The 27,482-nt window shown below is 49.0% G+C and overlaps 1 protein-coding gene across 2 annotated transcripts in view; it reads right to left on the reverse strand.

The window, feature by feature from the left end:
- The window catches only part of ALPK3 (alpha kinase 3), a 51,028-nt gene that overhangs the window by 16,575 nt on the left and 6,971 nt on the right, over positions 1–27,482 (reverse strand). For both annotated transcript variants that reach the window (XM_043554676.1, XM_043554675.1), the window contains 3 exons: positions 25,719–25,840; positions 14,999–15,116; positions 13,199–14,414 (listed from right to left, as the gene is read on the reverse strand). In XM_043554676.1, the coding sequence (XP_043410611.1) occupies positions 13,199–14,414; positions 14,999–15,116; positions 25,719–25,840 (1,456 nt within the window). The remainder of the gene's footprint in view (positions 1–13,198; positions 14,415–14,998; positions 15,117–25,718; positions 25,841–27,482) is intronic.

Here is a 27,482-nt window from a genome sequence, read left to right on the forward strand (position 1 = left end):
GTAGAGGGGTGTCTGGCTGGCTCAGACAGTTGAGTGTCTGACTTCTCGTTTCAGCTCAAGTCATGATCTGGCAGTTCATGAGTTCAAGCCCCACATGGGGCCCTATGCTGTCAGTGCGGAGCCTGCTTTGGACCCTCAGTCCCCCTCTCCCTGCCCCTCCCCTGCTTGTGCTGTCTCAAAAATAAATGAAAAATTTTTTTAAAAACAAAAAAATATGGGCATCTGGATGGCTCAGTCGGTTAAGCATCTGACTCTTGGTTTCAGCTCAGGTCATGATCTCACGGTTTGTGAGTCTGAGTCCCACATTGGGCTCTGTGCTGACAGTGCAGAACTTGCTTGGGATTCTCTCTCTCTGCCCCTTCCCTGCTATGCTCTCTCTCTCTCTCTCTCTCTCTCTCTCTCTCTCTCTCCCTCTCCCTTTCCCTCTCTCTCTCCCCCTCTCCCTCTCTCGAAATAAATAAACTTAAATAAATAAATAAATAAATGTCCAAATAGGAAAGCAAGGTGTGGACAGAAGGTACAATATGCAATCGTTTTGCAGCAAATATACAGACACACACATATTTTTTACATGCATAGAAAATAGTTCTGGAAGGATGCCCAAGAAACCAGTTCTGGCAACTAACTTCGGGAAGAGGAACAGGTGGGGGGTGGGGTGGCGAGGCAGGGAATTGAGGAAGACCATATTCTCCATATACCTTTTCTACTTTTAAAATTTCATACCATGTGCACATGACACGTATTTCAGCAATTTTCAATTTAAAGCCAAAATAAGTAAATAAAACCTCGCGTGATCAACGATGCCCCTCCTTCCGCAAGGATCCCATCTCTCTCTCTGCGTTCATCTCTTGGGTCCCTCTGCCCAACATCAAGTTACTGTACTGACTACAGGGTGGTTTTGTAACTACTTTGTGTATTTTCTCTCTAGGGGACAGTCTCAGCCTTCTCCTCACTCACCTGAAGGACTTCTCATCCTTGAAGACCGCGCTCAAGTTTCTTCTCTTCTTTGAACACTGTGAGTTCCCTCCTCCACCTCACCCCACCCTCCAAAAAGTTAGTGGCTTCCTACCCTAAGCACCCATGGCAAATGTACCTAATTTATCAGCATGCCCTCATTCTGCGTCGTAGTTATTTGTTTCATGCACGTGTCACCTGCTAATGTGTAAACTCTTCCCCTCTGAAGAGGTGGACCCAGCAGGGTCTCAGAGTTAGAGACTCGGTGCTCAGTAACTATATGATGAATGATCAGTTGGATACTTTCTGAACACTTCTGCAAAGGCTGACCTCTCTAAACACTGGGGGTGTGTGTGTGTGTGTGTGTGTGTGTGTGTGTGTGTCTACATTTGGAACTATGTGGAGATACAAGACTCTTGTGTATTCCTTTAAAATAACCACTGTGTGAGCAGTGGCGAACCCAGCTGGTTCTGTGTGAGCTTCTTCACCACAAAGAACATCCGTAGGTTTAATTTTCCATCCTTACCGTCTTCCTCATAAATTCTCAGAGATTAAGGACTCAGTCTGATTCACCTTTGCATCCTGCACAGACTCAAGCACATTGGGAGGACCCAGGAATCAACTACTGACTGAGAAATACTATAGATTCTAACCCTCAAGAAGGGGCGTGGCCCTGGAGCGATGGTTTGGGGAAGCCAAGGGCCGGGGGCGGGGGGTGGGGGTGCAGAGCACAACCAGAAGGTTAACAGGAATGGTGAGGGCAGGGCCTAGGATCTGGAATCTCCTTCTCCTGAAACCCAGACCCAGAGCTGATACTGAGGTTTCATCATTTTTAAACGTTTGGTAGAATTGCCAGTAAAACTATCTGGCCCTAACAATTTCTTTTTTGGAAGATTTTTGACTACAAATTTTATTTCTGTAACAGTTGTAGGGTTATTCAAGTTGTCTCATTGTTTGCATGAGTTTGGGTAGTTTGTGGTTTTTAAAGAACTGGTCTATTGCATCTAAGTTTTTGAACTATGTGCACAGTTTTTCATAGTAGCCCTTTATTATCTTTTTAATAGCTGCAGGGTCTCTCGTGATACCACCTGTCATTCTTTTATTATTATTATTATTATTATTATTATTATTATTAGAGAGAGAGCGCACACAAGCAAGCCCGGGAGAGGTGCAGATGGAAAGAGAGAGAGAACCTCAAGCAGGCTCCAAGCTCAGTATAGAGCATGCCACAGGGCTCAAGCCCACATCCCTGGGATCATGACCTGAGCCGAAATCAAGAATCGGACGCTCAACCCGACTGAGCCACCCAAGCATCCTGACCTTTCATTCTTTTTTTTTAAAAATCTTTATTGAGGTATTAATTGACAAAAATGCTATAATTTAAGATGTACAGCTTGATGTTTTGATACACCTGCATACAGCGAAAGGATCACCAGTCAATCAAGCCTTTCTTTCATTCTTGGTGCTGGTCATTTGTGTCTTCTCCCATTTTTTTTCTTTGTGAGTCTTGCTAGAAGTTTATCAAGATTACTGATTTTTTTTTCAAATAACCAGATTTTGGTTTAATTTACTTTCTCCACAGCTTTTCTGTTTTCAATGTCATCATTTTTCTGCTCTTTTCTTTATTATCTCTTTCCTTCTTGTTTCGGGTTTACTTTAATCTTCTCTTTCTAGTTTCTCAACATGGGAGTTTAGATTTTGCCTTTAGACCTTTCTTCTTTTCTAATATAAATATTTAATGCTATAAATTTTCCTCAAAGCACTGATTTAGTGGCATCCAAAATTTCGATGGGTTGTATTTTCGTTTTGGTTCAGTTAAAAATATTTTCCAAGGTGCCTGGGTGGCTTAGTCAGTTAAGTTTCTGACTCTGACTCAGGTCATGAGCTCACAGTTTGTGGATTCAAGCGTTGAATTGGGGTCTGTGCTGACAGCTCAGAGCCTGGAGCCTGCTTTGGATTCTGTGTCTCCCTCTCTCTCTGTCCCTCCCCAGCTCATGCACATTCTCTCTCTCTCTCTCTCTCTCTCTCTCTCTCTCTCTCTCTCTCCCCCCCCCCCCGCTCTCAAAAATAAATAAACATTTACAAAAAATGTTTGATATTTTCCAATTGTCCTTAAGACTTTCCACTTTGCTGTGAGAGTGTATCATAAATATTTTAAAGTGTTTGGAGATTTTCCTATTATCTTTCTGTCCTTGACTTGTAACTTAATTCCATTTTGGTCAGAGAACATACTTTGTATGATTTCAATTATTTTATATTTGTTAAGGTTTGTTTATGATCCAGGATATGATCTACTTTGGTAAATGTTTTACATTCACTTGAAAAGCATGAGTATTCTGTTGTCACATGGAGTATTCTAGGAGTCTGTTAAACCCAGTTGGTTGATAATGCTGTTCAGCCTCTTTTCTGTTCTTATTCTTACGGATTTTCTGTCTACTGTGATTACTGAGAGAATGTTTAAGTTTCCAACTGTAATGGCCGATTTGTTTGTTTTTCCTTCCAGTTCTTCATATATTTGGAAGCTCTGTTGTTAGAGGCAAACACATTTTTTTTAAATTATGTTTTCTTGAATGGACCTTTTTCTCATTATGTAATTCACTATTTTGCCCCAGTAATTTTCTTTGCTCTGGAGTCTATTTTGTCTGAAATTAATATGGTCACTCCAGTTTTCAAGTGATTACTGTTTGTGTATAGTGTATATTTTCTATTATTTTACTTTTGACTTACCTATATCATTATAATTGAAGTCAATTTCTTATAAAAAGCATAGAGCTGGGAATGTTTTCGACCCATTCTCCCAATGTCTTTGTGTGTTTAGACCACTTATATTTAATATAATTATTTATATGTTTGCATTTAGGTCAACTATGTTATTATTTGTTTCCTATTTGTTTCCTCTGTTCTTTCCTTCCTCTGTTTCCCCCTTCCTATCTTCTTTTAGATTATTTGAACATTTTTAGCATTCCACTTTAATTTATATACTGTGAATTTTTTTTTTTTAAGTAGGCTCCCTGCCCAGCATGGAGCCCAATACAGGGCATGAATTCACAACCCTGAGATCAAGACCCGAGCTGAGATCGAGAGTCAGATGCTCAACCAACTGAGCCAGTCAGGCACCTCTATTGTGGTTTTTACTATATTTCTTTGTACAGTACTTTAATTGCTGCCCTAGGGCTAACAATATAGATACTTAACTTCTCAGAGGCTAGAGTCAGTATTTTACCTCTTCAAGTGAGATGTAGTGATTTTGCCACCATATAGGTCCCTTACGTCTCCTGTTTCTGTTGTATGTCTACCCAGACATTTAGCATTTCTGTTATTCTTCTTTCCTTCCTGATGATACACGTTCCCTTCTGGTATCATTTCCCTTCCATAGGAAAAATGTACTTTAGCAATTCTTTTAGAACAGGTGTGTCAGTGAGTTAGTCTTGTAGCTTTCTCTTATCTGGTACTCTTTACTTCACCTCCAATACTGAAAGACATTTTGACTGAATGTAGACTTATAGAATGAAAGTCTTCTCATTCAGCAGGTCTATTATTCCACTTCCTTTTGACCTCCATGGTTCCTGATGAGAAATCTGTAGTCATTTCAATCATTGTTCCCCTACAAATAATGTGTTTTCATTGATTACTTTCAAGATTTTTGCATTGTCTTCACTTCTCAGCAATCTGATTACTGTTTCTCAGCAGGGAATTCTGTGGGCATATCTTTTTTTTAATGTTTATTTATTTTTGAAGGAAAGAGACACAGAGTGTGAGTGGGGGAGGGGCAGAGAGAGAGGGAGACACAGAATCCGAAGCAGGCTCCAGGCTCCGAGCTGTCAGCACAGAGCCCGACATGGGGCTTGAACTCACAAACCGCAAGATCATGGTCTGAACCAAAGTTGGATGCTCAACCAACTGAGCCACCCAGGCGCTCCTGCGGGCATACCTTATTTGGGATTAGCTGAACTTCTTGTCTGTAGATTTGTGTCTTTTGCCAAATTTGGGAAGTTCTCAACCATTTTTTATTCTTTTTTTTTTTTTTTTTTTTTTTTTTTTTATGTACCACACTTTCTTCTCTCCTTGGTTTCCAATGACACAAACATTAGATGTTTTGATATTGTACCACAGGTCCCTGAAGCTCTATTTATTTCTTTTTCCTATCTTTTCCCCTGCTCTGTCATTCACATTAAATAATTTCTGTTGATGTATCTTCAAGGTCGCTGGCCTTTTCCTGTCATCTTCACTCTGCTATTATGCCCAGCCAGGAAGTGTCTTCATTTCAGTTATTGCACTTTTCTGCTCTGAAATCAGAATTTGGTTCTTTGTACCCTGTATTTCTTCGCAGACACTTTCTATGTTCCCATTTATTTCCAGAGTATTTACCCTTACATTTTGTCACATTTTTATAGTAGCTGATTTTAAGTCAGATAATTCCAACAGTGCTGCCATCTTGACATTGGCATTCTGTAACTGTCTTTTCCCAGGCAAGGTGAGATTTCCAGGCTTTTCATAGGCCAAGTAATTTTCATTGTATCCTAGACATTTTGAATATCATGAGACGCTGGTTCTTATATAAACCCTATGGATAATGTTAATATTTGTGTCTTATCAGATGATCAATCTACTTGGTTGTGTTCAGGCTGCAAGTTCCATTCAGCCTTTTGAAGTTCTAGTGTCAATGCCAGTTCCATTTATCAAAGCCTTTGCAGGGCTATTCAGATCTATCTGGTGGGTATGCCACCCAGTGGCCAGTCTGGGATTTGAATGATAGTTTTTTAGTTCCACTGTCAAAGTTTTTGATACATGGGCCAAAACTAGATCCATGCATGCACGAATAGCTTGGGAATAAGCCCAGGAACTTATAAACAGCTTAAGAAGTCACTTCCCAAATGTTCCTTCTCCATGATTTCCCCTGTACTTTCTGGGTCGATAGGGCCCCCTTTTTCAGTCTTCTGGCCAGATAGCTGGGGCTTCATTTTCTCCTCTCTGTCACATATTTGCACAAAGGAACCTGTGTCCTAGGCCAGGAAGAGACTCAAAAGAGAGCAAGAGGGAGAGCGAGAGAGAAAGCAACAGAAATTCATCCTACCCTCTTGGGGACCACAGCTTCTCTGAATAAAGGAAAGATTCCCCTCCCTCAAAGTTTGACACCTATGGCCTCTTACTGTCACTACCAGCAGATTCCTTTCCTATTCCTCAAGCCTGATCTAGAGTAGAGGGCTTCTCCTAAAGTAAAGCTGATGCTTACTTCTGAGCTTCTGATTGCATTAAGACCAGGCCAGAGAATAGTCGATTTAAGAAAGAAACAAACAATCAAACAAAACAGTAAACACTGCTGGTTCTGGGGTACTTTGAATTCTGGTCTTCTTCCCCAATCTACCTGTTCCTGTTTGCTTATCAAAGTCATCAAATGGTCCCACCATGCATTCTGTCCAAGTTGTTAGCTGTATTCAAGGGGAGACACGGGGTGAGTGTGTTTGCTCCGTCTTATTCAGAACTGGAAGTGCTATACCCATAACAACTAGCTTCATACTAGTCATTGTATTTTTCAGTTCTGGATTTCTAGATGGTTGGTTTTTAAGTCTATGCCACTTTTTAAAGTTTCTAGGGGCGCCTGGGTGGCTCAGTCAGTTAAGCGTCCGACTTCAGCTCAGGTCACAATCTCATGGCCTGTGAGTTCGAGCCCCGCGTCAGGCTCTGGGCTGATGATGGCCCGGAGCCTGGAGCCTGCTTCCTATTCTGTGTCTCCCTCTCTCTCTGACCCTCCCCCATTCATGCTCTGCCTCTCTCTGTCTCAAAAATAAATAAACGTTAAAAAAAAATTTTTTTTTTAATAAATAAATAAAATAAAGTTTCTAGTTCTCTGAAATTTTCAATCTGGTTTTTTTTTTACCTTCTTTGAATACAGGAAAAAGAGTTTTAGTTTTATAGTTCATGTCTAAAAATTCCAAACGTTAGAAAAGTTGGAACCCCCATGGACACATTATATTATCTGCTGATTTTGCTACTTCTTTTTCACATTTTCCTCTCTTGTTGTGCCTGCTTATCTTCATTTGGATGCCAAGTGTTAATTTTTTTAACATGTATTCATTTCTGAGAGTGAGAGAGACAATGCATGAGCAGGGGAGGGGCAGACAGCGAGGGAGACACAGAATCAGAAACAGGCTCCAGGCTCCGAGCTGTCAGCACAGAGCCTGACGCGGGGCTCGAACTCACAGACTGCGAGATCATGGCCTGAGCTGAAGTTGGACTCTTAACCGACTGAGCCACCCAGGCGCCCTAGATGGCAAATATTATATTTGAAGTGCTTTTTAAAAATAATTAGAGGCCAGGGGTGCCTGGATGGCTCAGCCAGTTAAGCATCTGACTCTTGATTTTGGCTTAGGTCATGCTCTCACAGCTTGTGGGATTGAGCCCCGTGTAGGGCTGCACACTGATGGCACAGAGCCTGCTTGGGATTCTCTCTCCTTCTCTCTCTGCCCCTCCCCTGCTTGTGCTCGCGCTCTCTCAAAATAAATAAATGAACTTTAAAAAATAATTTGAGTCTTAAAGTGATACTATCGTCCTCCAGATGATTTTCGCTTCTTCCAGGTGCTTGAAGGCACCAGGTGTCTTGAATCACCTTAACCTAACTTCAGGGATTGGGATATGTGTTTGTCACCTGGGTAACTTAGAGCTAAACCTCAATCCCTGTGTGGGTAATTTACTTCTGGCTCACTATTCCTTCAGGGTCCCAACCCAAAGACCAGGGGGTTGACCAGGGCTACTACTCTTGAGACCACAGATGCCAACCTTTGTGTCCCTAGTCCCATAAGGCTGTGTCTAAAACACTGCTGAGTCTCTCATTCTCCTCTCCTGGAGTGGCAAACAGCTGCTATGACAAACACTGGGTTTGTCACCATTCTGGATTTCCATTTTGTCCCATATCCCGGGCTGCACCCTTCACTTTGTCCTTTACTTGCTGTCCTCTGTAGGGAAACTGGTCTGAACTATCTAACCTAGCACTACTGGAAGCTGATAGTCAATAAATGTTAGTTCCCCCTCCTTTCCGTCTCATGCTCGAGCCTAGGTGATGTTACAGTTCATGCTAAACCAACCAAAGCAGAATACAAGACATAGAAGAGAAGAAAAAGTGTTGAGATGCTTTGAAAGCATCTGGGCATTGAGACTAGGACAGGCAGGGTTGCATTCCTGGGCTAGCCCACCATCTTACTTTTGCTTCATGCTCCCTGTCCTTCCCAGAATGGCTTCCTTCCTCTCTCCCACCTATCTGAACTCTTTCAACCTGGGGATATCATGGACACTCTTCCAGATCAGAAAAATTCGAGCTGATGCTTTTCTAGGATGGTATTTCCAGCAATGAATCCTGTACCTGCTGCCAACCAGCCTGGCCACGTCCCAGATGCCTTCCCTGGTCACTGTGGACTGCTTCACCCTCCTTCCCTGGAAACCTACTGCAGTAACCATTCACCACACCCTCTGTCCTTGTGGTTTGGTGTAAGTCTAATGCCCTCGATTCACCAGAGAATTCCTTGAGGCAAGGATCATGCCCCTCCTCAAGTCCCCCCTCTCAGAAAATACTTGTATTCACGTATTCTCTGAAAACCAAAGATGCCTGGTTATGGGAGGGGAGTTTCCAAATCTCGGTATGATCATCCCCAAGTCTGAGATCGCAAGGCGTTCGGCAGCGCTCTCCCATGTCTACACTGTCCCCTCCAGAGACCTGGGAAGATGGGGCATTCCACCATGTCCCCACACTCCAGTACCTCAGCTCCAGAGATCTAAGCCAGTCTCAGGAAGATCTCAGGTTAGGGCACTAACAAGCAGCCTTTGAGGATACTGGAGGCCAGTTCCCACTCATTAAGTACCTTCAGGGAAGATTGCTTCTGCCTGGGGAAAGAGCTGTCTACACAGCATTACTGGGCTTAGGGGCACGGGAGCATGATGTCTAGACATTCTTAACAACCCAAGAGGCCTCAGTCCCAGCACCTGCTCCTCATCCATATCCAATATGGAAGCCTCATCTAAACTGTCAGAGATGTCCCCTATCTCCAGGAAAGGAAATCAAGACAAAGAAGGGAGCAGTGGCATCAGAGCCCTGAGTCAAGATCCTTCAAGTACTAACCCTAACAAGAGACATGCTGAGCCCGTATGAAGGAAGCATCAGAACTTAAAAAGAGGTATGAAAGAGGCTTGAATAGTGGAAAGGAATACCATGCCGTCAGGTGAGAAAGCTAAATATTAAGATAGGATTTTTCCAAATTAATTCTTCTACTTACTATAATCCCAATCAGAATACCCATGATATAGAGACAGAAAGCACGTTAGTGGTTGCCCGGGTCTGGGGGTGGGGACACGGGTAAGCTGCAAAAAGGAACAGGGATCTTTTTGGGCTGATGGAAATGGTCGAAAATGGGATTGTGGTAATGCCTGCATAACTGTAAGTTGTGTATATTAAATTGCACATTTGAACTAGGTGAATGTTATAGTATATATATGACATCCCAATAGTGCTGATTAAAATATATATCTAGCAAGTTTTACTAAAAGATCGTTCCAAATGCAAATTGCACTTCCGTTTTCCAAGATTTAATAGGCTTTTGATCTTGTTAAAAACAGCTTACCACTTTTTTAAATGTGATTTAAAAAAAAAAAAAGGTAAATATAGAGGTACCAAAAAACTAGTATGTGGGAATTTAAAGAATTTCAAATAGTGATTCTATAGTTTTCCTAGAGGAATGAACAAGAGAGAATAGCTAAGAAAAATTTAAAAGACATCTAAGAGGGTTGCTTTGCCAGAAATTAAAGCTACGATCATTCAAACAAGGCCATTCTGTTGTAAGAATCAACAAACACATTAACAGATTAAGATGAGTATATATACAGGAACCAAAATCGGCCTTAATGTGTATAAAAATTAGTATGTCAAGAAAGAATCACAAACTAATAGCTAAGAATTAAATATTCCACAAATGATACTGGGGGAATTACCTACTTGCTAACTAAAGTCGAGCTGGAAACTGATGCTATATTATATACTCAAATCAATTCCGGGTTAATTTAAAAGTCAAATGAAGACATTCAAAAAACAAAAAATTACTTAAAATGTAGACGAATACTTAATGAACCTTAGAACAGGGAAGGAATGCATAACCTATGAAAGAAATGGTTAAAATATCCATATGGTGGCACCTTATTGCAACCATTAAAGTTTGCTGGATAATTTTTAGAAACCATGAGAAGATGCTCATGAAATACTCAGAAGTGAAGAAACCAGGTTATAAAACTGACTCAGAAGAACAGCACACATTACATTTTAAAAACAATAGGGGCGCCTGGGTGGCGCCGTCGGTTGAGCGTCCGACTTCAGCCAGGTCACGATCTCGCGGTCCGGTCCGTGAGTTCGAGCCCCGCGTCGGGCTCTGGGCTGACGGCTCGGAGCCTGGAGCCTGTTTCCGATTCTGTGTCTCCCTCTCTCTCTGCCCCTCCCCCGTTCACGCTCTGTCTCTCTCTGTCCCAAAAATAAATAAGCGTTGAAAAAAAAAATTAAAAAAAAAAACACCAATAAAACTACATATACGGAAAGGTTGGGACATACACCAAGAGGCTTCTGGGCGGTAGAAGTATTGTTACTTTCTCCATCAAACTTGGAGGGCTCCCCCCTCCCCATATTTTTCACCATGACCGTGGGTTTCTTTCATAATCAGAAAAATAAGGGTTTTTTTTTTTTCAGACTTGGGAGAATAAGAATATGAAAAAACATGGGGCGCCTGGGTGGCTCAGTCGGTTAAGCAACCGACTTTGGCTCAGGTCACGATCTTGCAGTTCATGGATTTGAGCCCCGCGTGGGGTTCTGTGCAGACAGCTCGGAGCCTGGAGCCTGCTTGGGATTCTGTGTCTCCCTCTCTCTCTCTCTCTGCCCCTCCCCAGCTCATGCTCTCTCTCTCTCTCTCAAAAATAAACACACATAAAGACAAACAAACAAGAAGAATAAGAAAAAACAATCAAATTCGGCCACTAAAAAGCAGCAGCTTCAACATGCACATAGATGTTAAATGTGTTTCTCACATGTGTGATCTATTTCATGAATTTTTAGAGCACAGAAGAATGAAAGACACACAAGCATTTTGTGGGAACGGTGGGACTGGTGCACCTGTCCCTCCTGAGAGGCAAGGAGGGCCCTGCCAGGAGGTGCAGCCAGCCCGGCTGTGGCGTCCCCACCCCTGTGGGCGGGGAGGCCACCTTCACTCAGACTTGGCTGCGGGCCTGGTCACTTCCCAAACGAGCTCCCTCGGGGCCCATGAGGGCCATCCCTGCAGCAAGGCCCTCCTGTCCAGCCTGAGGACTGTCAGGCACACAGAGTAGCCCTGGCTGGGCCACTAGGAAGTCACCACACCGGCTGCCAACATCTCCAGAGACCAAGAGTGAGGGGTGAGTCATGAACAGACTGAGTCTGGTTTGAGGTTCACTCCACCCCAAACCCTCTGAACTACTGTCCCCACAGACTCACTCAGCACCACTGGAAGAAAACCAGTTCCCCTGATCACCCTTAAAACTGATCTCTCCCTGGGGTGCCTGGGTGGTTCAGTCTGTTGGGCATCTGACTCTCGATTTCAGCTCAGGTCATGATCTCACGCTTCATGAGTTCGAGCCCGAGTCAGGCTCTGCGTTGACAGCATGGAGCCTGCTTGAGATTCTCTCTCTCCCTCTCTCTCTGCCCCTCCCATGCACTCTCTCTCTCTCAAAATAAATAAATAACTTAAAAAAAAACAAACCTGTCTCTCCCTCCTTTCCCAATGGAAGTTCTCTCCATGGGAAAGGCAGCCCCCCCCAACCCCGTTGTCCGTGAAGCACCCCTTCCCTGTGCCCTCCATGAGGTCTGGGGGCAGGTGGCTTGTCCCTTCTGTCGTCTGCCCTGGGTTTTGAAACGCCCTTCCTTTCTGCCACTCACAAGGAATACTGTTCACTGTAAAACCGCCTGCCGAAACTCCTGTGAAATAGTAACTGCCCTCTGCTCCCTGAAACAAGATTAGCACGGACCAAATGGGACAGTTTCTTCTGTCGTGCCTCTCAACCCTGCCCTCCCCAGTCCCCAAACTCCTTAATGCTGTCGCCCCCCTGCCTCTCTCTTCGAAGAGTGGATATCCCCATCCCTACCTCCACACAAAACATCACCTTCCCTCTCTCTGCTGGCTACCCGACCCCTGAAAATGATGGCACTCCTGTTCCCACATGGAAGAGTTAGCATCTATATCCCTGGTAGTAGTTATCTTTTGTCTCCTGCCATTTATTTAGTTCTTAATATGCATCCGGCCCTGTGCTGAGCACAGACTCTCAGTAGCCTTATGAAGCAGGTAGTATTTTTATTCTGATTTTACAACGTGCCCAAATCACAAAATGTTAAGCATATAGTCAGCTTAAACCAGAATTTCCTGGAGAGTTGCTATATGTTTTTTAAGTTTATTTACTTATTTTGAGAGACAGCAAGCAGGGGGAGGGGCAGAGAGAGGGAGAGAGAGAATCCCAAGCAGGATCTGCTCTGTCAGCACAGAGCCCAGTGCGGGGCTTGAACTCACCAACTGTGAGATCGTGACCTGAGCCGAAGTCGGACACGTAACCGACTGAGCCACCCAGGCGCCTCTGATATATATTTTTTTAATGTTTTTTTTAAGTTTATTTATTTATTTTTGAGAGAGACAGAACAGTGCAAGTGGGGGAGGAGCTGAGGGAGAGAGGGGGAGGGAGAGAGAGACAGAGAGAGAGAATCCCAAGCAGGCTCCGAGCTGCCAGCACCTATGCAGGGCTCGAACCCACCAACAGTTGATATTTTTAAAAATCTTCTGCTAAGCATCCAGGTCGAGACCCCCTGCACACTACAGTGCGCTCCTGTTCCTCAGTCTCCCCACGAAACGCTGCTGCCTCAGTATAGCCCACAGAAAACTCTCCACGGGCTCTTTCCCCACCAAAGAACATCATTTTCCTCTCCCTCCCTCTGGGACACGGTCCCTTGGCCGTGAGCCCCCATGCTGTCAGAGGAGAGGGTCAGAGTCAAGCTGTGCTGCCCTCAGGCCTGGCATCTGGAGATTGGCTGGAGTGAGGGCCAGGCCTGTGGTCCCCGGCTCCTGGCGGGCACTCCATCACCACCTCACCCCCTTCTATAAATAGCCCACTGCTCGCTGGCCGCCGAGCTGCTGGAGCAGGAGTTTCCATGAGGTCAGCTTCCCAGAGCAGCCTCTAGGCACCCAACACCCACACTTACCTCTCCTGGAGTCCTGTGGCCTCCTCGCCCCTGCAGGGGGCTGTCCCGGGTGCCGTGTCTCCGCCGGGCAGGGGGTGTGGGCACTTGGGCAGAGGCCTGAGGTGAGGCCTTGCCTAAGGGCTCTGGAGCCTGGCCCAGCGAGGAATCGGGCATGCTGTCGGTGGCAGGCTCCTCTTTGGGCTTTGGCGGAGCAAATCTCCTCCTGTTGAAAGGCCTAGTCGGCTGGGGGGCTGAGGATGGGGGCTGGCCAGGGGCAGCAGGCCCCCTTTCACCCCCGGCCTCGCTGGGTACCTTCCCCGAGGACGTCTCTCCGGGCGCCCGGCCACTTGGGGCCTGGGGCCCCTCCTTCCCCTGAGGCCTGCCCCCCCGGGTGCTCTCCAGATACATGTCCTTCAGGGAGAAATACGCTTCCTGGTCTGCGCCTGGGGCGGGGGCCTTCTGGGCCCGGTCCGGAGTGCCCACAGCCGCGTCTGGCTTCCTGGGGCCATCCACTCCCGAGGACGCAGGCCCCCGTGCAGCCCTGCCTCCGGGCCGGGTCTCTACCTGCTCCACATTCATGGGCCCCTGTGTCCCCGGGGGCTCAGGCTTGTCTGAACTCGGGGCACGGTTTTCAGAAGAACGGTGGCTTCGAGCTGCCTTCTCTAACTCTGGCTTCCGCAGACCTTGCTTAGGTTCCTCGTCTTTCTTTTTCTTCTTGGCCCCAGACTCCTTCTGGGGGGCTCTTTGAGGCGCCAGCTCCATGGCCTCATAGATGTACGTCAACAGGCCGTGCTCCCCATCCTCCCCGTTCTCCGGGACAGCCTCCCCGTTGGTGGTCACCTCTCCGGGCACAAAGCTGTTGATCAGCCCCAAACCGGGGTGCCCACCAGGCTCGGTCTCTTCCACCTGCCACGCCGCCGGGGTCCCGTCCTCAGCCTCCTCGGTCGGGCCCGGGGGCGCAGGCACCTCAGCCCCGCTCAGCCGCCGCTTCCGCTGGAAGCGGTCGGGGCTGAGCTTCCGCAGGGTGTCGGCATCTCCCGCCACTTCCTTCCTGGGCTTCCAGCTCTGCTCGATCTCCCGCAACTTTGCCGCAGCCTTGCGCTTCAGCTTGGCGAACCAGCGCTGGTGGATCTTGTACTCGGTCATGGTGCCCACCTCCAGGACCCCCGAGCAGGACACGATGCCCTTGGTGTTCCGGGCAGACGCCTGGTAGATGGCCGCATCTTCCTCCTGACACCTAGACGTAGGAGCAGGAGATGCCGACCCGGCCCTCCTGCCAGGCGAGAGGCCCCACGCCCCACAGCCAGCGCCTCCCGGAGCTGAGCACGCTGCCCCGCCCCCCACGGGTCCCGCCCTGAGGGCCACCCCCCACCCCCAGACATCACCGTGTCATCCAACGTACAGATGGGGAAACCGAGGCCGGCACCAGGGAGGGAGCTGGCCCAGGTCATGCTGTTCCGGGAGGGGATTAGACTTGGGGCCTAGGAGAGCTCCCTTCAGAAGCAGGTGACCCGCATAGCCCCCTTGTGAAGTAAGGATGACACAGGAGCCTTTTTTTGGCAGCTGACCTCATGGAAAATGTTTCTACGGGGCGGGACCTCCTCTGGTTGTGCTCCACTCTCGGGCTGTCAGAAACGCTCCCACCCCGGCCAGAGGGGATCCCAGGCACCGGCGGGCAGACACGCCTCGCCAGCAGCGGGCAGAAACCAGCACCACCCTCCTCCACCCCTGGACCCCGCCTGGGCATCCGCGTCCCGGTGGGCCCACTTCTGACGGGGCCACGGGACCCTCAGGCGACCAGAGAGGCCGCTTTCCCCTCACCTGTAGAGCTGCAGCGTGTGACGGTTGCCCTGATGCATGATCTCGTATTTCGGCAAGCCACAGTAGCGGTCTAGCTGGACATCATCCTTGTACCAGGTCACCTCCGGCTCTGGGTATCCTACGAAGGGGGCAGGAGACCGGGTTGCGGGAAGGCCAGTTCCAAAGCAGCGGAAGGGGAGCGCAGAAGGCCCCGGCTTCCCGGGACCACCGGAAGCACCTGGGCTGGCCCGCCTGCCCCACCCGCCGGAAGAGAAGGGCTTTCATTTGGCTCAACTCATTTGCAGAAGCCAGGCCACGTCAGGGCTGAAAACTGTGCCCCCTTCAGCAGCTGGAAGGCAGAGAGGGAGGAGAAACTTCCTCGCTTCCTGGTAAGAAGGGAAGCAAGAAGTTTCCAGAAAGCCTTGGCTGGTAGAAACAAGCCTCCTTCCTTCAGCGTCCTGTTCCACATCCTCAACCGTGGTCACAGTTCTATCCTCAGAGACGCCCCCACCAGTACCCCAACACCAAGAGCCCTCTACTTCCTGCCCAGGTTGCCGAGCTGCTGGTATTACTTGAGGACACGGCTAAAACACACCCATCCACCCATCCATCCACTCATCTATCATCCATCCATCCCTAACTCCCTACCCGCTCCCACTGCCGTGAGGCCGACCAAGGTGTCTCCCCAGCCCCGCTCCCGGGGTGGGGGGGGGGGCTTCTGGGAGAGCTTCCAACTGTCAGAGTCACGGTCCCTGCCTCCATCCCCACGTGGCTGAGGGGTCCGGTGATGGACACCAATCAGCTAATCCAATCCAGTTACTTGACCTAAGTCTTAGGAATCAAGACCTTGAGACACTCTACCCTTGGGTCTGGAACTGTAACCTCAAAGGAGGGGGCAGCCCTGTTGTTCTCACGGACCAGCCTAGAACAAGATGGAAAGACGAAGCTCGTATTCAGAACAGAATAAGAGATCAGAGACAGACAGACAGTCTCAACACCCTCCCACATATTGAGTCCACGCCTCGCGTGGACACAGCTGCTCTCCTCAGTCCCACAAGAAGCCCGTCTAGCCTTCCCGTGAACTCGGCTTCATTTTTTTTTTTTTTTAATTTTGTTTAAAGAGACAGAGTGTGAGTGGGGAAGGGGCAGAGAGACAGAGAGACACACAGAATCTGAAACAGACTCCAGGCTCCAAGCTGTCAGCACAGAGCCTGAGACGGGGCTTGAACCCACGAACCGAGAGATCATGACCTGAGCCAAAGTCAGACGCTTAAAAAACTGAGCCACCAGGCGCCCCGCCTGCTTCATTTCTTAAGCTGACGCCAAGTGATTTCCACTATTTATGAGAACTCAGAGACCCCTAACACACACGCCCTCCAACATATGTATTCTCTGTGTGCTGACTGCCAAGCGAGGATTATAAAGATATAGAACGTCACCACCAGGGTCTCTGCTCTCCGGGAACCCACCGAACAGCAGAAAAGATCACACGGGGCTCACCTGCTCTGTCTGCCCTGCCGTCTCCGGGTAAACTGCCCACACTCCTACCTCCAGCCGACCCCACTGGATCCCATCTCCTCCTGCCTCGTCAAGGACATCTCTCCAACAGTCGCTCCTGCCCCCTCCTGTGTCATCGAACCATTCCCCTCCACTACATGACTCCCGGAGGCATGCAAGCCTGCTGTATGGATTTCACAGAAAAGTGCTTCGGAAGTGCCATCCGCACTCTGTCTCCTCTCCCTCCCCATCCAGTTGGGCTTCTGTGCTCCCAGGCAGCAGCAGAACTGTTCCTGTCGAGGTCGCTCACGACTCACACATTGGCCAAATCTACGGGCAATTCTTTTTTTTTTTTTTTTTAATGTTTATTTATTTTTGAGAGAGAGAAAGACAGAGCAGGGGAGGGGCAGAGAGGGAGACACAGAATCTGAAGCAGGGTCCAGGCTCTGAGCTGTCGGCACAGAGCCCAAAGCGGGGCTTGAACTCACGAACCGTGAGATGGCGACCTGAGCCGAAGTCGGACGCTGAACCCACTGAGCCCCCCAGCCGCCCCCAACTGGCAATTCTCGTGCCTCATCTACCGAATCTGTCAGCATTGCCCCCCCACCAACCCCGCTCCATTTCCTGAAAACTTTTCCTCACTCTTATGGAGTGCTCTTCCTCTTTCCTCGTCTGTCTCTTCTCCTAGACACATGTCCCATGAGGGCAGGAATCCTATCCTCTTTACTGCTATATCACCGCCACCTAAGATCGTGCCTGGCACGTAGTAGTTACTTAATAAAACCCTGCTGGATGAGTGAGTAAAGGAGTGAGTAAGGACACGAGCAAACAAACAAGCAAGGGACAGATGGGGAGGGTGTGCCTGACGTAGGAACCGTAACAGTACGGTGTGGGGGTGGAAAGTAGAGGACACGCCGGGGAACGTACAGGAACAGGGAGCAAGGGAGGCGAGGCGGCAGCTGAGGCGGCCAGGAACAAACTCTGGGCAACCCTGACTGTAAAGTGAACCCCATGTTTCCACTGTGAGCTAAAGTCCCTGGTTACATCACCGCGTGTGGCCGGGGCCAGCACAGGTGTCCTCACCATCCTGTGTGATGATCTCATCCCTCCGAGAGCCCGGCTCAGAGCCTCCCTGCCCCATGATCTGCCCAGTAGGGCCTCAGAGTCCAGGGCACCTGAGTCCAGTCAAGCTGGGGCAAGGAGGGAGATACTGAATGGGCCTCACAGCCCGAAGGCGGAGGCCTCAGCCCCCGTGCCATCCGCGGGGTGCCTCTTCGAAACACGGGGGCCAACCTGACAGCTTAGGGCTCCGTGGCAACAACGGGTTTGGACGGAAAACATCTCCTTGTCCCCTGGATGATACGAACTGTGTTCCAAAACACACAAAGGCAGGAAAGGTCCTTCCTTCCGAGCAGCACACGCGTGTGCCCACGGGCAGGCATGCGCACACGGATACAAGCTGTAGCCAGGGACACCCCCCCTCCCCCCGTGGTGCTGCAGGCCGGGACCTCTGCCTCACAGCCGGCAGGCCCGAGTCTGGAACACCAGCCCGGGGACTTGCAACCTTGTCCCCACCATCCCCAGTTTGAGAAGCTCAGATTGAAGAGAGAAATAACGACAGATGTCAATGTAGAGTTTTCAAAGAGCTTTCAAATGTAGTTTCGTTTGGCCCTCCCGTGAAAACAACTGCCAAACATTTATGGAGGACTTTCTCTGTGCCAGCTACTGAGCTGAACGTTCTTCGTGCGTCATCTCGTCGGATCCTACACAGATCCTACGGGAACGTACTGTTATTAATCCCAGGTGTAAAAGATGAGGCAATCCAGGCCGACGAAATTAAGGCTTCTGCCCCAAACCATCCAGCTGATACGCAGAAGACCCAAAGTCAAATCCCTCTTTTGTACAAGACAGGCGGGTCAGGTGTTTCAACCCCTGTTTTCCACAAGAGGAAGGTGAGGCTCTGGGAAGCAAAGGAACTTAGCCAGGGTCACAAAGTTGGCACATGACAAGGCACGTGGCTTTTCCGTTTCCCTCTACCAGCGCCCTTTCCAGTGAGGACTGCGGGACCAATATGTAAGTGTTTATCCCCAGTAATCATTACACTGGACTCATTTCTCTACGAAAGGGCCTTTTTCAGGAATGTAGTTCTGTCTAAAGGCTCAGTCTTCTTCCTCCTCCTGCCCCAACGTCTGTGCGTGCACACACACACACACACACACCCCAACATAAAATCCACAGAGTCGGGGCGCCTGGGTGGCTCAGTTGGTTAAGCACCTGACTTCGGCTCAGGTCAAGATCTCACGGTCAGTGAGTTCGAGCCGCCCCGTGTGGGGCTCTGTGCTGACAGCTCAGATGACGATGGACAACCTCAAGGACACCAGCATTCTAGCCAGAGGGGCCCTGGGGGAGACAGCAGCCAGAAGGCCGAGTCAAGGCGAGCTAACCCCCCATACGCCCACTCTGAGGGGGAAGAGCCTCAGGGCTGTCCATCCCTTCTCCAGGACCCCGAGGACTTCCCTCAGAGCTCCACGAGCAGGACAACCGGCACAGACCCCTCTCCCTCACGTGCTGTTAGGTTCGGACCCACCGGAAAGTATCACCTGTCCCTGGCAGGGCCCTGGCGGGGCTGACTCATCACCACCTAGCTCAGGGGATGCTAGCAGCAGGGTGGGAGGCAGACAAGCACGTGTGGTCACTCCTTCCCCACACACACCAGCCGGGAGCACCACACGAGTCCCACAGGGAGGCCAGTCTCAGCCATAGGTCTATCCACCATCTACCTCTCCAGGTTGGGAGACCCAGCCCCTGTCTCCTTTGTTCTCTGATTTTTCTGCATCCCCCTTTGCCCTCCCCTTTCTTCCCCATACAGTCCACATTTTCTCCTTGCTCACTGGAAATGGCTTACCTACTACGGTGATCGCAGAGACCCCTTCCCTAATCTGCTACATAAAACTCAGGTGACCTGAGATTGCTTGGGGGGGAAGGGGCAACAGCGGGGAGGAGGAAGTTAGTTACAATAGAGGACTGAGGCATGGATGTTAGACACAGCTAGAGCCCTGGAAATCCCACAGCCCCCAGTGGGAGTCCTGTAGACCCGAGCACGGCAGGGGCTCCCGAGCAGAAAGGAGACCACGGTCATCTGGTGGTCTCATGAGACATGGATGTTGTCTCAACTGAGGGGATAAAAGTTTGCTCCTTTGCGTGGGGCTTAAAACAGGGCAAAGCCTCGTGATGACATCGGAGGCACTTAATAAAATGCCCCAGGAGTCTGTAAGTCAGGATCCTGTCTGGCTTCTCCACTTTGCTCTCAGAGTCCATGGCTCCGAAGGGCAGAATGGAAGAGGGAGAGGAGGGAGAGCCGTCCCTGGTGCCAGCCCCTCTCCGGTGGCCCAAGCCTTGCAAAGGAATGGGCATCCGGGCTTGCTCCAGAGAGACCCGGTGTGCTAGCTTTGTGCTCTACCCTCTCAGATCTCACAGGCTTCTTGGAGGGAGAGATGTGCGAGCAGGAAAACAGATATCGCGAGAGCTCTCCGTGGACGTGCTGGAGATGACGTCCTAGAGGAGAAGCCTTTTGGGCTGGACTTGGAAAGATGAGAAGGAATTTTCCAGGCAAAGGAGTAGGCTTCTAGGTAAAAAGACAGAGTGAAAACTCTGTCTACAAAACCCACTACAAGTACTCTAAAGAGATTTTGTATTAAAAGATGTGAGACCACAGGGACGGGGAGAACAGGTGAGGCCAGCAGAAGGAGGAACAATAGTTTGAAGGTCGGAAAGCAGATGGACAAGCAGAAACTGACTCCGCAGACCCGGGACAGCTGGCCTCTTAGGCCGCGGCGGGGCCACTGAGAGCTACCCTTTGAACATGGGCGCATAAGTGCTGGCAACCACTTGCGGGGAAGGGGAAGGAGGAGAGATTATAAGTTGCTTGAAAAGTGATCCGATCTCTGGATCCCCTCACCCCGTCCATACCACCCAAGTAACGGCTCCTCCCCCCTACGCATGGCCAAAGGTGAGGTTGATTATCTGGAAAGGTAAAACTTTAGCCTGAGGGCAAGCCAGCACTGCTGAGGGCAGGACTACTCCAGGGAAAACAGAAAAATGTGATGACTGTGCATAAAATAAATGCTCTCTGGTGACAGCCCACCCAACCCTCTAATCTGAATCCGCACAGTTCCCGGAACATCTTTACCCTCCGGGCAAGATACGGGAAGAGCATTCACTAGGGACTCTAGCCAGTCCACGATGAAGGAATTAAAGAAACTCACTTTGTCAGTTCCAATGCTGCCAGATCACCCACCCTACAACGAAGCCCCAAGTTTTCAGGCCCCTCCCACTTGCTCAGAACTACCAGCTTTTTAGTCTCCACTCTTAACCACTACCTGACAGCCAAAGACCCCTAGGTATCTAGGAAAGCCTATACATAGAAGATGAAGGACCAAAACCATTAAGTTAAATTTTAAAAAAGCAAATTGGAAGAAACCCAAGCTATGCAGGGAGAAGGAAACTTTTAGAAAGCCATCATTACTAGTCTCAGAGATCTAAAAGAAGACATTACATTCATAAAGAAAACAGGATACCACAGTAAGAAAATTTTTAAGGAGCTCTTAGAAATTAAAAACCCAGTGGGGCCCCTGGGTGGCGCAGTCGGTTAAGCGTCCGACTTCAGCCAGGTCACGATCTCGCGGTCCGTGAGTTCGAGCCCCGCGTCGGGCTCTGGGCTGATGGCTCAGAGCCTGGAGCCTGTTTCCGATTCTGTGTCTCCCTCTCTCTCTGCGCCTCCCCTATTCATGCTCTGTCTCTCTCTGTCCCAGAAATAAACGTTGAAAAAAAAAAAAAAAAGAAATTAAAAACCCAGTGAAAGGGGTGCCTGGGTGGCTCAGTCAGTTGACCGTCAACTTTGGCTCAGGTCATGATCTGGTGGTTCTTGAGTTCGAGCCCCACGTCGGGCTCTGTGGTGACAGCTCAGAGACTAGAACCTGCTTCAGACTCTGTGTGTGTGTCTCTCTCTGTGCCCCTCCCCTGTTTGCATTCTTTCTCTCTCTCTCTCTCTCTCTCTCTTTCTCTCTCACTCAAAAATAAATTCAAATAAGTAAACATTAAAAAATTATAAACATTCAAAAAAACAGTGGAAGAGTTGAAAGATAACACTGAGGCAATCTGGAAAGTGGAGCAAAAAAGACAAATCAATAAAAGGAGGAAGAAAGAATAAGAAAATAAGAGAATGAGTCTAGAGAAGCAGATATTCACATAACAAGAGTTCCAGAAAGAAAGAACAGAGAAAACAGGAGGAAGAAACCAACATCACAGTAATCTCAAATTTCCCAGAACTAGAGGCCATTGGTTACCAGATTGAAAGTGTCCAAGCACGCTCCAGGATGAAAAGACACCCATATCAAGATACATCATTATGAAATACCAGAACATTCTTACAAGCCTCCAGAGAGGAAAAATAAGTTTCCTGCAAAGAGTGAGGAGTAAGAACCGTCTTCCTGCTCTGAATGCTAACACTGGGAGCAAGAAGGCAATGCAGCAATGTCTTCAAAATTCTGAAGGACAATTATTTTCAACTTAGAATCTAGACCCAGCCTGTTAAGTTTCTCAGGACCCATGATGGGGGGGTGGGAGGGAAGGGAGGGTGGGTGATGGGCACTGAGGAGGGCACCTGTTGGGATGAGCACTGGGTGTTGTATGGAAACCAATTTGACAATAAATTTCATATATTAAAAAATAATAATAATAAAAATAAATTGATAGTTTAGACCATAAAAAAAAAAAAAAAGAATCTAGACCCAGCCAAACTCCCCATCAAAAGTAAAATAAAAGAGGGGCGCCAGGGTGGCTCAGTCAGCTAAGCGTCCGACTTCAGCTCAGGTCATGATCTCATAGTCTGTGAGTTCCAGCCCCACATCAGGCTCTGTGCTGATGGCTCAGAGCCTGGAGCCTGCTTCCGATTCTGTGTCTCCCCCTCTCTCTGCCCCTCCCCCACTCACATTCTGTCTCTCTCTGCCTCTCAAAAAATAAATGTTGAAAAAAAATTTATTTAAAAAGAGTAAAATATAAAGAGGGAAGAAAAAAAAACCATCCTCAGACAGAAGTTGTCTAACATTTACTTCCCACATACTCTGCCTAGGAAGCTACCAAAACAAGAATGCAAGTCAAGAAAAAGAAAAACATTGAATAATATAGAAAACGGGAAACCCATCACAGGAGAGAGGTAAAGGGAATGTGTAGGATGATGGTAAAGGGAGATCCCAGGATGCCAACTGCGTCAGACGCCCGGAACAACGGTATCACCCTGGAGCAGAATGGCTCAAATGAGAGGCAGGTGGAGGGCTCGCCATCACCATGCCTCCCGCTGTCGTGCCACCTGGGGTGGAATGGCATTTTCACCTGATGAATCTACTGGAGGATGTAGGTCAGTAAAGCCGGAGAGTAAACCCAGAAAAAAGGACGACATGGGATCCAGGAACCTGACTCAAACCCAGGAGAAAGGCCAAGGGAAACCCCGGGATAACAGCTGGGTATGGGACCTAAAAGGCCGCCAGTTCAGACAGAAGAATGGTGATCTCCAAAAGGGGTGTCCCCAAGGAAAGCAGCTAACAAGAGTACCGATGGCACTGACCTTGCAGAAAAGTGTGGTTTTTTTTTTTTTTTTTTTGGCAGAAAAGTGTTTTAAGAGGCTATCAGATGGGATAAGAAAAAGCAGCAATACACAGCAAAAAACCAATTCGGTGAAAAATTAAAGAAAGTACTAACTTGAATAAAGACAAAAGAAAGTAACATAGTATACTACAACGTTGGTATGAATAATATCTCATAGAAACAAGATAAACAGTAAATATTCACTCAAACAAAAATCATGATACGACCATATTGAGAAGGTAAGTGAAGAGAAACAGAAGAAATGAAGATAGAGAGAGCCAACTCGCTATCTACCATAACAGGAAGACCAGACAGCAGGAAACTCCGAAGTCCCCAAAGTAAGCCGTGGTCACATACTATTCAGCATCGTGGAAATGCAGACACCAGAAGAAACAGCTGAAAGGTGAAAATGGTTGCTTCTGGGAAGACAAGTTGGGGCGGGGCGGGGGGGATCTTCTGTATTTTGATACGTGCCTTTTAGTATAACGCGAACACTTAAACTATGTGCTTGTATTAATTTGATCAAATAAAAATTAATTTCTTTTGAAAGGAAGGATTAAGGACTTTCTGGAGGGGGAAAACAGCGCATGTAAAAGCACAGATCTGTGAAAGAGTCGGGTTTTTCAGAACACCGTCAGGATCACGGTCACGTAGCAGGCATCAGTCAGATGCCTTAGAGAGCAGTAGTTACCTCCTCCTCGCACGTCACCTAACCTACTTTGGCTTCCTTCTCCGTAAAACTTGACTAATAATAGCACTTACTTCACCAGGTTTTGTCAGAATCCAATGACAATGGAAACAGATGAATGTTGCAAAATGTGTTACGCTGTACAAAGGTAAGGAATAGATGCACACCTCTGTGTCCCCTGGAACAGACAGTGTTCTCAGCCTGGCGCTCGGAGGGTTCTGGGTAAGGGTGGGAACTGCCCAGAAGAAGCCGATCCCAGAGAAGCTGTTTAGCTGCTGGCTGGGCCAGACAGGTGCCCCGGAATCAGGGCACGTCACAGTTGGAAACCACCAATGCCCTTGATTTACTGGAAAAAAAAAAAAATGGGCTCTCGGAGGGAACCTTGACCTGGGCCCGTTGGCAGACGGCTGCACAGCTGGGAGGGGTAGTCCTGCAGGCCCGCCAGCAGGTCAAGGTGGTGCAACAGGAGACCCTGCTGGGAGGTCTGGAGGAGAGGCACTCCTCAGAGCCGGCTTTCCAGTACTATCACTCCACCAGCCTCCTCTTCCAAGGAGTATCACTCTACTCCCTGTTCTGCCAAGTCCCGCCATGGAGCTCAGAGAAACGCAAATAATAATAGGCTTAATTTCCAACACTTGTATGGTACTAACTGTAGCCAGGCGCCATTCCAAAGATCTCGCAGGTCTTGACGCATTCGGCCCCACAATAACCCTAGGAGGTTCGCGCTGTGGTCATCCCTGCCTCACAGATGAGGCGCTGAGAGGTCACGCGAGGTTAGGCAACCTCTTTGGTATCACATAACTGGAAAGGGGATGAGCCAGCATCCCAGCCAGCCGGTCCCTCTCCAGGGTCTGCAGTCAGAATCATGATACATCACCGTCTCTCAGGCTTGAGATTCACAAACCTCAGACCACTCAGCTTAAAATGGGGATCTTTGGGAAGATGGCCTCCAAAACCTCTTTCGGGGCATCTGGGTGGCTCAGTCGGTTGAGCGTCCCTCTCTTGATTTTGGCTCAGGTCATGATCTCACAGTTTGTGGGGTCGAGCCTCACATTGGGCTCTGTGTTGGCAGCGTGGAGCCTGCTTGGGATTCTCTTTCTCTCTCTCTCTCTCTCTCTCTCTCTCTCTCTCTGCCCTCCCCTTCTCTCACTCTCTAAATAAATAAATAAATAAATAAATAAATAAATAACCAACCTCAGGGCACCCTGGTGGCTCAGTTGGTTAAGCATCTGAGTTCGGCTCAGGTCATGATCTTGCAGTTCTTGAGTTCGAGCCCCACATCAGGCTCCCTCGCTCACACACTCACTCACTCTCTTTTTCTTAAAAATAAACATTTTGGGGGGCGTCTGGGTGGTTCAGTCAGTTAAGCGACCGACTTCGGTCGAGATCAGGTCATGATCTCACGGTCCATGAGTTCGAGCCCCACGTCGGGCTCTGTGCGGACAGCTCAGAGCCTGGATCCTGTTTCAGATTCTGTGTCTCCCTCTCTCTGACCCTCCCCCATTCATGCTCTGTCTCTCTCTGTCTCAAAAATAAATAATTGTTAAAAAAATTTTTTTAAAAAAACGAAAAAATAAAAATAAACATTTTTTAAACATTAAAAAAAAACCTCTTTCAATTGGACAGCTTCTTTCCTTGGAGCTAAGATTCATTAATCATATGTCTAAGGGTAACGAACTACACTGAAGGTAGGCTTTTGAAGAGAAGCAGGCTGTAGATGTGGCTCCAGAATGGGAGGAAAAAGGGACCCCAGCCCACGCAGGGAGACTAAGCTGGAGAGAAAGCTAAGAAACAAATGTCAACTTGCACAGTTTTGGGCACACAGCCAACCCCCTCCATGCCGGTCCCCACAGCCCCTTTGGACCCTCCTGTGTGCTGTGACCCTGGTGTGGCTCGTACGGATGGCCTCATTACCTGTGACGATGCAGGTGAACCTGACGTCGCTGTCCTCAGACACAGCCCGGGACTTGAGCGTGGTCTCGAACAGCGGCTGGGTCTCCTCTGTTAGCTGCGCGATGATGGAGCAGAAGGTGCTCCTACGAAAGGCAAAGAACGATTCAGAGCGGCTCTCCCCCCGCCAGCATCTCCGCTGGTGTCCAATCTGGACCGGTGTTGTCCAAAGCAGCTTAAATCTTACCACGTCCATCCACCATCCTGTGGCCACGGCCCCAGTACCTGAGCAAGTCTTTCTTCAAGGGAGCCAGATCTCTTGGCCACACTGGGGGCAGGGGTGGTACCAAGGGGCTGAACAGAATCCCGATACAGACCCATTCCAATAGGCAGGCTTCTGACCATGGGCCAGGATCCTAAGCATGCCAAACCACCAGCCCTGCCGTCCCCTTCCCATCCTTATCGGAAGGCCTTGCTTCACCCTCGACCATCTATCTCCAGGAAAGCTCGCACACGGGGGAGGCACACATATGGATAGGTCCGGCCTCAGAGACGGGGACCCCAGCACAGCAGAGCTTCCATTCATGCTAAAGAGGGAAAAGCCAGTCAACTCTCAAGGACACACAGCTCAGGGGCCTCTCCTAAACGTTGCGCTCAGAAGAAAAGGCCCTGAATTTATGAGCAAAGACCAGAGTAGAGGAAGAAGAAGCCAGCCAATTCCAGGGGTCTAGACCCAAAGGTAGACTCTAATTCACAGGGGTGTCAGGAAAGAGAGTCTGCTCTTGGGGTCCATCCCCGGACACCACGTGCTCAGGTGAATACATGGCGGCCAGCTCCAAGACCGACCAGCACGACCGCCAAACCATCAACAGATCCGTTCCTGCAAAAGCCAGGACTTGTAGTTCCATAGGGACAATCCGCCTCCCAAAATTCAAGGGCATTTGCGGGCTCGCTGAGTCCAGCACAGACTCACCGACGCTGCTCAGCATGTACAGTCCTCTCCTTCCTGGGCACGGGAAGCAAACCACCATGCCAAACCCTTTCACGGGCCAGCAGAGACACAACGCGTCCCGAGGCGTGAAGCGTAACCACACGGCCGGGTTGTGTGGTGCACAAGCCGTGCCCAGCCCCCCTCCCCCTCCCCACTCACACACCCCGTGGTGAGCAGCAGTGAGGACCAGGAGGGGAGAAGTGAAGAGAAGCAGGGGGAACTGGAGACACACAGACAAAACATTCAAAGCTGCCTTTCTCTGTGCCTCGGAGGAGGGGCGGCCACCTGGGCAATGCGTCTGCCCGTGACCTCTCCGCCAGGGGCAGGGGAGTGTCCGTGGGAACACGGCAAAGAGGACTTTTGCGGGGAGGGCGTCCACATTTCAATTCATCATTTCTGTGGGTGGCATTCTGGAGTAGAGTTTGAGGAGAAAGGTGATATCCCAGGAAGAGCGTCCGGGATCAGGTAAGATTCTGGATCAACAGGGGTCCAGCCGTGGTGTCTCCAGGGGCATGCAGACACCTGGGCCTCCGGGGAACTGACGGGAGCCCTCGCCCACAAAGACTGCCCAGAAAGGGGACCCTAAGCTCTCACGCACCTGAACGCTTGAACTGGGCGTGTGGTCGGGGTTCCATAACACCCGCTGTGATACTCTCATCTGGGCCTCCTCTATCGTGCTCTGCCTTTGCCTTTACCCCACTCAGATACAGAGGGCCCTTCGACTCCCTGACACTCAGGAGACACAACATCTGAACACGTTTCTTGCTTGTTCTCATACCGACCGCATATTTCTGGCT

The sequence above is a fragment of the Prionailurus bengalensis genome, chromosome B3 (genome assembly GCF_016509475.1).
Source record: "Prionailurus bengalensis isolate Pbe53 chromosome B3, Fcat_Pben_1.1_paternal_pri, whole genome shotgun sequence".
In the NCBI taxonomy this organism is placed as follows: Eukaryota; Metazoa; Chordata; class Mammalia; order Carnivora; family Felidae; genus Prionailurus; species Prionailurus bengalensis.